At 61.1% G+C, this 8,975-nt stretch overlaps 1 protein-coding gene across 1 annotated transcript; it reads left to right on the forward strand.

Annotated features, from left to right (window-relative positions):
- The first annotated feature begins 20 nt into the window (after positions 1–20).
- On the forward strand, positions 21–1,992 carry SPEM1 (spermatid maturation 1). The gene is given in 5 exon segments (XM_056114796.1): positions 21–35; positions 627–821; positions 923–980; positions 1,164–1,925; positions 1,928–1,992. Coding segments are annotated over 5 exon segments (1,095 nt in total).
- The last annotated feature ends 6,983 nt before the right edge of the window (positions 1,993–8,975 follow it).

Consider the following 8,975-nt stretch of genomic DNA (forward strand, 5'->3'; position numbering starts at 1 on the left):
GCCTGCTGAAATGTTAGCAGATGGATGGGGAGTGCGCAAGCAGCAGCTTGGAGAAAATGACTGCCCATGAGGGAGAACGGTTGGAGCCTGCGGCCACTGCAGCCAATGGCTGCATTATCTAAGATGGGAGGTGGGTGGTGGGTAGGGGGGATCTACAGGAAGTTAAGATTAGGGCCCTTGTGGGGCTGGAGCCATAGTACAGCGGGTCGGGTGTTTGCCTTGCGTGCGGCTGACCCGGGTTGGAGTCCCAGCATCCCATATGGTCCCCCGAGCAAGCCAGGAGTAATTCCTGAGTGCAGAGCCAGGAGTAACCCCTGAGCATCTCCGGGCGTGACCCAAGAAGCAAAAAAAAAAAAAAAGATTAGGACCCTTGTTTGTACGGAAATCGAGACTGTAAAGGGTCAGGCAGGGGACAGATGTGGACAGAGCCCAGGCAGGTCTGAGCTTGTGGGCTGGTTCGGGTGGCCAGTTGAAGGCACACAAGGGGAAGGGCTGGCCTTTGCTGATGCCTGAATCCAGGCTGGAAGGTCCACCATGGGCCTGGACTTTCCCTCTTAACACATTGTGAGGGAAAAATCTAAGATCATTATGACCCGCTTACCCCCAGGAGCCTCTGGGAAAGGTAGGATACTGTATGCTCAGTGGGCCTAGGGGCCCCAGTGGCCCTAGAAACCCCCATTACCATGGCTGAGTGGCCCCGGCCCCAGTGGACCTCTTATCACAATACCCATCCCAACAACTGCCAGGATGTGGGCAACTCCATCCTCCTGCTGCTGGGCCTCATCATCTGCATTAACATCAGCATCAATATGGTGACGCTGGTCAGGGGGGGACCAGGTGGGAGGGTGTCTGCAGGAGGGCTTGGAGGGCCATGCCTGGTGGCCAGGGTGTACCTAAGGTCACTGTGTCCTCCCCTACCTAGCTCTGGCACAGACTTCGTGGCGTCTTACACCAAATGTTCCATATTATTTGTGAGAAAGGTAAGTAGTGACTGAGGGTTAGGGTGTAGGAAGGGTAGAAACCCGTATTCTAGCCCTGGCCCTAAGCTGGTCCCTCCCCGCTCCCAGATCTCCCCCTCAAACACCAGCGCCCTGCAGCATCTTTCCCTACACCCTGCCCTCCATCCCTGGAGGAGCCAGCTTCTCACCTCTCCCCATCCACAGAGGTTAAGACTTCCTCACCTGAGAAAAAGGAGCCGCCCCCGGAGAAGACCCCCACTGAAGTCCACCTTCGGTGTACCATGGACCCCGTGAAAATGACTCTGACCCCCCCACCTACTGGACACCATCATCACCATCACACCCACCACTCCAAATCTCAGGTCCTCGACACTGAGGAGGACGAGGAAGAGCCCGAGGAGGAAGAGGAGGAGGAGGAGGAAGAGGAGGAGGAGGTGGTGCTGGCGGAGGAAAAACCCGCACACCTGCACCCAACATTCTGTTCCCACAACTGGAATGGCCCCCAGACCTGGGGAGGCTGCCAAACCACCAAGGAATTTTGGGTTCCCTGGGACCCAGATGCTGCACAGCCACTGCCCCAGACTATTCACTTCCAGCAGACCGTAGTGGAGAGGTGCCCCAAAGCAGACAGGCATTCAGAATTGGACCTAGAGGCCTATGTATACCCTGTGAATCCCCCACCTCCCAGTCCCAGGAGCCTGAGCCACAATAACGGTGGAGGGGGGTCAAAGGAAGGGGCAGGAGGGGGCGCTGAGGCAGAGCAGGAGCCTAGCTCGCAGGCCCCACCTGCTGTGCCACCCAACCAGGGCCCAGCATATGTCCCCGAAATTCCACGATGCCACTCTGCAGCCCGAATAGAGTATGATGCCCGAGATGTGAGGCGGCGGCTTCGGGAGCTGACCCGGGAAGTGGAGGCCATCACCCACTGCTACCCTCTGGCCTCCAATTCCAGCACAGTTAAGAATGTGGCAAAGAATGGGCATACCACTCCCTGACAGATGACTGGGAGAAGAATAAAAAAGAAGAGAGGTGATTTGTGGTGATGTGGGGAGCATTGGCTGGGGGCAGGGCCACATAGCACTCAGAAGCCAGGGCTGCTAAATGATCGATCTTGCTGACAACAGGACCTAGAGCCCTTAGGAAACTTACTGACCTCACCAGGTCTCGTCCTCAGGATCTTCCCTGGTCTTTTTTTTTTTTTTTTTTTTTTTTTTAGTTTTTGGGCTACATTTGGCAGTGCTCAAGGGTTACTCCTGGCTCTGCAGTACTCTGCACTGCCCCTCGTGTGCAGGGTAGCACCTTACCCACTGTACAGCTGCTCCAGCGCCACTTCTTGGGTCTTGATTCTTTCCAAATTGACTCTGTGTGTGTGTGTGTGTAAGAGAGAGAGAGAGAGAGAGAGTTTACAAGGAACTGTTTGGGCCACACCCAACAATACTTCCAGTTTGGTGCTCAGGAGTTGCTCAGAGAGGTACCCCAGCTTCCTGTATGCCAAAGCATGTGCTCCAGCCTTTTTTTTTTTTTTTTGGTGGGGGGAGAAGTGTAGCATGCACACACAGCAGTGTTCAGGGCTTACTGCTGGCAGTGCTCAGGGCACCATATGTGGTGCCAGGGATTGAACCCAGGTCAGCTACATGCAGACTGAGCACCCTCCCAATTGTATTCTCTCTCCAGACTCTCCAACCCTTCAGGCTATTTTGCTGGTAATCTTTTTTCTTTAAAGCACAGAGACCCCACAAATTCCCACCCCACATCCCTAGGGACTGAAGAGAAAAAAATTCTCACCCCCTTGGCCCTAACTCCTCAGAGGCCTAGTTCCTACAGGTGAGACAGAGTTCCTTCCTAAGACTTGGTTTCTTTGGGCATAGGTGGCTGAGAATGAGGGTATCTAGTCCTTCTTGTTTCCCTAGTCAGAACCTTGAACCCCTGTCCCCATAAGGAGTTTGGAGGAGGTCGTTTGGGCCAGCCTGATCATTGCATCACAGCTTGCTTCGACCTGACTCCCCTGCCTGCTTAGCATATATCCGCATCATAAATGAGCAAATTGAGGATCTCCTTGAACCCAGGAACACCAGGGATCACATTCCATAATTCATGGCCTCAGATGCTCTGGGTCACACCCAGTGATGCTCAGGGGTTACTCCTGGCTCTGCACTCGGAAATTACTCCTGGCGGTGCTGGAGGAACCATGTGGGATGCTGGGGGATCAAACTCGGGTCTGCTGCATGCAAGGCAAACTCCCTACCCGCTGTACTATCGCTCCAGCCCCTATCATCCATTTTTACGGTTGGGATCACATGCGAGTGCACACACAACTTGAGAACAAGGAGCCATGTGAGTACACAGAGACTGAAGAAAGCCAGCTTTGTTTTTCATAACAACTTAGTTCCTGGAATTTGAGCAGATAGAATTTTATGGGAATGGCTCTGTTTCTCCGTTCATTTTTTTTTTTTCTTTTTCTCAGTTTTTATTTTTTGATTTTTTTTTTTTTTATAATTTATTTATTTATTGAATCACTGTGGGAAAAGTTACAGAGCTTTCGGGTTTAGGTCTCAGTCATGTAGATACCGAACACATTTCCCTTTACCAATACTCATTTTTAACCCCGAACCCCAATAGACCCCTACCTCCCACCCCTCCCAATTCTTGTGAGGCAGATGAGTTCTAGTTAATACTCTATCTACTTTGACTAGATAGATTATTTCGATAGAAGATGCACAATTATTGTTAAGAGTTTACGACCCACCCACCCCCCAATCAGACATGCTGAAACAGCGTTGTGAAATGATTTGCTTCCTACAACTTGGTTTAAGAATAAAATGATGTCGCGCGGCCGCGATAGCGGCCGCGCGGTTTTGAATTTCTGCTATTTTACTTATTGACCCTGGAAGAATTTCTATTAAAAGTTAGCTAGTTAAGAGATTGGTTTCTGTGCCCTGGAGTCGTGGCCGTGCCGGAGAGCCGCTCGTGGGGGGCAGCTGGCGACCTCGGTGGGGCGTGGGGGACGGCCCACAAAGCCCCCCTTCCCATGAGGTCCCCGCCGCTCCCCCCCCCCGAGCCCGGCTCAAACCTGCTTTCCACAAGGCTCCCGTGCGGCCGCCATCTTTCTTTCCAGAGAGGAGCGGGCGGGCTGGTCAACGCCCTTCCCCCTCCGGGCAGTCTTGGTGGCGCGGATCAACACAAGTCCATTTGCTTTTCTGCTCCAAGCGGCTGGTTCTCTGTGCTAAGTCCTTGTGCCTCCGGGGCCGTGGCCGTGCCGGAGAGCCGCTCGTGGGGGGCAGCTGGCGACCTCGGTGGGGCGTGGGGGACGGCCCACAAAGCCCCCCTTCCCATGAGGTCCCCGCCGCTCCCCCCCCCGAGCCCGGCTCAAACCTGCTTTCCACAAGGCTCCCGTGCGGCCGCCATCTTTCTTTCCAGAGAGGAGCGGGCGGGCTGGTCAACGCCCTTCCCCCTCCGGGCAGTCTTGGTGGCGCGGATCAACACAAGTCCATTTGCTTTTCTGCTCCAAGCGGCTGGTTCTCTGTGCTAAGTCCTTGTGCCTCCGGGGCCGTGGCCGTGCCGGAGAGCCGCTCGTGGGGGGCAGCTGGCGACCTCGGTGGGGCGTGGGGGACGGCCCACAAAGCCCCCCTTCCCATGAGGTCCCCGCCGCTCCCCCCCCCGAGCCCGGCTCAAACCTGCTTTCCACAAGGCTCCCGTGCGGCCGCCATCTTTCTTTCCAGAGAGGAGCGGGCGGGCTGGTCAACGCCCTTCCCCCTCCGGGCAGTCTTGGTGGCGCGGATCAACACAAGTCCATTTGCTTTTCTGCTCCAAGCGGCTGGTTCTCTGTGCTAAGTCCTTGTGCCTCCGGGGCCGTGGCCGTGCCGGAGAGCCGCTCGTGGGGGGCAGCTGGCGACCTCGGTGGGGCGTGGGGGACGGCCCACAAAGCCCCCCTTCCCATGAGGTCCCCGCTGCTCCCCCCCCCGAGCCCGGCTCAAACCTGCTTTCCACAAGGCTCCCGTGCGGCCGCCATCTTTCTTTCCAGAGAGGAGCGGGCGGGCTGGTCAACGCCCTTCCCCCTCCGGGCAGTCTTGGTGGCGCGGATCAACACAAGTCCATTTGCTTTTCTGCTCCAAGCGGCTGGTTCTCTGTGCTAAGTCCTTGTGCCTCCGGGGCCGTGGCCGTGCCGGAGAGCCGCTCGTGGGGGGCAGCTGGCGACCTCGGTGGGGCGTGGGGGACGGCCCACAAAGCCCCCCTTCCCATGAGGTCCCCGCCGCTCCCCCCCCCGAGCCCGGCTCAAACCTGCTTTCCAAAAGGCTCCCGTGCGGCCGCCATCTTTCTTTCCAGAGAGGAGCGGGCGGGCTGGTCAACGCCCTTCCCCCTCCGGGCAGTCTTGGTGGCGCGGATCAACACAAGTCCATTTGCTTTTCTGCTCCAAGCGGCTGGTTCTCTGTGCTAAGTCCTTGTGCCTCCGGGGCCGTGGCCGTGCCGGAGAGCCGCTCGTGGGGGGCAGCTGGCGACCTCGGTGGGGCGTGGGGGACGGCCCACAAAGCCCCCCTTCCCATGAGGTCCCCGCCGCTCCCCCCCCCGAGCCCGGCTCAAACCTGCTTTCCAAAAGGCTCCCGTGCGGCCGCCATCTTTCTTTCCAGAGAGGAGCGGGCGGGCTGGTCAACGCCCTTCCCCCTCCGGGCAGTCTTGGTGGCGCGGATCAACACAAGTCCATTTGCTTTTCTGCTCCAAGCGGCTGGTTCTCTGTGCTAAGTCCTTGTGCCTCCAGGGCCGTGGCCGTGCCGGAGAGCCGCTCGTGGGGGGCAGCTGGCGACCTCGGTGGGGCGTGGGGGACGGCCCACAAAGCCCCCCTTCCCATGAGGTCCCCGCCGCTCCCCCCCCCGAGCCCGGCTCAAACCTGCTTTCCACAAGGCTCCCGTGCGGCCGCCATCTTTCTTTCCAGAGAGGAGCGGGCGGGCTGGTCAACGCCCTTCCCCCTCCGGGCAGTCTTGGTGGCGCGGATCAACACAAGTCCATTTGCTTTTCTGCTCCAAGCGGCTGGTTCTCTGTGCTAAGTCCTTGTGCCTCCGGGGCCGTGGCCGTGCCGGAGAGCCGCTCGTGGGGGGCAGCTGGCGACCTCGGTGGGGCGTGGGGGACGGCCCACAAAGCCCCCCTTCCCATGAGGTCCCCGCTGCTCCCCCCCCCGAGCCCGGCTCAAACCTGCTTTCCACAAGGCTCCCGTGCGGCCGCCATCTTTCTTTCCAGAGAGGAGCGGGCGGGCTGGTCAACGCCCTTCCCCCTCCGGGCAGTCTTGGTGGCGCGGATCAACACAAGTCCATTTGCTTTTCTGCTCCAAGCGGCTGGTTCTCTGTGCTAAGTCCTTGTGCCTCCGGGGCCGTGGCCGTGCCGGAGAGCCGCTCGTGGGGGGCAGCTGGCGACCTCGGTGGGGCGTGGGGGACGGCCCACAAAGCCCCCCTTCCCATGAGGTCCCTGCCGCTCCCCCCCCCGAGCCCGGCTCAAACCTGCTTTCCAAAAGGCTCCCGTGCGGCCGCCATCTTTCTTTCCAGAGAGGAGCGGGCGGGCTGGTCAACGCCCTTCCCCCTCCGGGCAGTCTTGGTGGCGCGGATCAACACAAGTCCATTTGCTTTTCTGCTCCAAGCGGCTGGTTCTCTGTGCTAAGTCCTTGTGCCTCCGGGGCCGTGGCCGTGCCGGAGAGCCGCTCGTGGGGGGCAGCTGGCGACCTCGGTGGGGCGTGGGGGACGGCCCACAAAGCCCCCCTTCCCATGAGGTCCCCGCCGCTCCCCCCCCCGAGCCCGGCTCAAACCTGCTTTCCAAAAGGCTCCCGTGCGGCCGCCATCTTTCTTTCCAGAGAGGAGCGGGCGGGCTGGTCAACGCCCTTCCCCCTCCGGGCAGTCTTGGTGGCGCGGATCAACACAAGTCCATTTGCTTTTCTGCTCCAAGCGGCTGGTTCTCTGTGCTAAGTCCTTGTGCCTCCAGGGCCGTGGCCGTGCCGGAGAGCCGCTCGTGGGGGGCAGCTGGCGACCTCGGTGGGGCGTGGGGGACGGCCCACAAAGCCCCCCTTCCCATGAGGTCCCCGCCGCTCCCCCCCCCGAGCCCGGCTCAAACCTGCTTTCCACAAGGCTCCCGTGCGGCCGCCATCTTTCTTTCCAGAGAGGAGCGGGCGGGCTGGTCAACGCCCTTCCCCCTCCGGGCAGTCTTGGTGGCGCGGATCAACACAAGTCCATTTGCTTTTCTGCTCCAAGCGGCTGGTTCTCTGTGCTAAGTCCTTGTGCCTCCGGGGCCGTGGCCGTGCCGGAGAGCCGCTCGTGGGGGGCAGCTGGCGACCTCGGTGGGGCGTGGGGGACGGCCCACAAAGCCCCCCTTCCCATGAGGTCCCCGCCGCTCCCCCCCCCGAGCCCGGCTCAAACCTGCTTTCCACAAGGCTCCCGTGCGGCCGCCATCTTTCTTTCCAGAGAGGAGCGGGCGGGCTGGTCAACGCCCTTCCCCCTCCGGGCAGTCTTGGTGGCGCGGATCAACACAAGTCCATTTGCTTTTCTGCTCCAAGCGGCTGGTTCTCTGTGCTAAGTCCTTGTGCCTCCGGGGCCGTGGCCGTGCCGGAGAGCCGCTCGTGGGGGGCAGCTGGCGACCTCGGTGGGGCGTGGGGGACGGCCCACAAAGCCCCCCTTCCCATGAGGTCCCCGCCGCTCCCCCCCCCGAGCCCGGCTCAAACCTGCTTTCCAAAAGGCTCCCGTGCGGCCGCCATCTTTCTTTCCAGAGAGGAGCGGGCGGGCTGGTCAACGCCCTTCCCCCTCCGGGCAGTCTTGGTGGCGCGGATCAACACAAGTCCATTTGCTTTTCTGCTCCAAGCGGCTGGTTCTCTGTGCTAAGTCCTTGTGCCTCCGGGGCCGTGGCCGTGCCGGAGAGCCGCTCGTGGGGGGCAGCTGGCGACCTCGGTGGGGCGTGGGGGACGGCCCACAAAGCCCCCCTTCCCATGAGGTCCCCGCCGCTCCCCCCCCCGAGCCCGGCTCAAACCTGCTTTCCAAAAGGCTCCCGTGCGGCCGCCATCTTTCTTTCCAGAGAGGAGCGGGCGGGCTGGTCAACGCCCTTCCCCCTCCGGGCAGTCTTGGTGGCGCGGATCAACACAAGTCCATTTGCTTTTCTGCTCCAAGCGGCTGGTTCTCTGTGCTAAGTCCTTGTGCCTCCAGGGCCGTGGCCGTGCCGGAGAGCCGCTCGTGGGGGGCAGCTGGCGACCTCGGTGGGGCGTGGGGGACGGCCCACAAAGCCCCCCTTCCCATGAGGTCCCCGCCGCTCCCCCCCCCGAGCCCGGCTCAAACCTGCTTTCCACAAGGCTCCCGTGCGGCCGCCATCTTTCTTTCCAGAGAGGAGCGGGCGGGCTGGTCAACGCCCTTCCCCCTCCGGGCAGTCTTGGTGGCGCGGATCAACACAAGTCCATTTGCTTTTCTGCTCCAAGCGGCTGGTTCTCTGTGCTAAGTCCTTGTGCCTCCGGGGCCGTGGCCGTGCCGGAGAGCCGCTCGTGGGGGGCAGCTGGCGACCTCGGTGGGGCGTGGGGGACGGCCCACAAAGCCCCCCTTCCCATGAGGTCCCCGCCGCTCCCCCCCCCGAGCCCGGCTCAAACCTGCTTTCCACAAGGCTCCCGTGCGGCCGCCATCTTTCTTTCCAGAGAGGAGCGGGCGGGCTGGTCAACGCCCTTCCCCCTCCGGGCAGTCTTGGTGGCGCGGATCAACACAAGTCCATTTGCTTTTCTGCTCCAAGCGGCTGGTTCTCTGTGCTAAGTCCTTGTGCCTCCGGGGCCGTGGCCGTGCCGGAGAGCCGCTCGTGGGGGGCAGCTGGCGACCTCGGTGGGGCGTGGGGGACAGCCCACAAAGCCCCCCTTCCCATGAGGTCCCCGCCGCTCCCCCCCCCCCCCGAGCCCGGCTCAAACCTGCTTTCCACAAGGCTCCCGTGCGGCCGCCATCTTTCTTTCCAGAGAGGAGCGGGCGGGCCGGTCAACGCCCTTCCCCCTCCGGGCAGTCTTGGTGGCGCGGATCAACA

This window comes from Sorex fumeus, unplaced genomic scaffold, assembly GCF_029834395.1.
Source record: "Sorex fumeus unplaced genomic scaffold, SorFum_2.1 ptg000028l, whole genome shotgun sequence".
Taxonomy (NCBI): Eukaryota; Metazoa; Chordata; class Mammalia; order Eulipotyphla; family Soricidae; genus Sorex; species Sorex fumeus.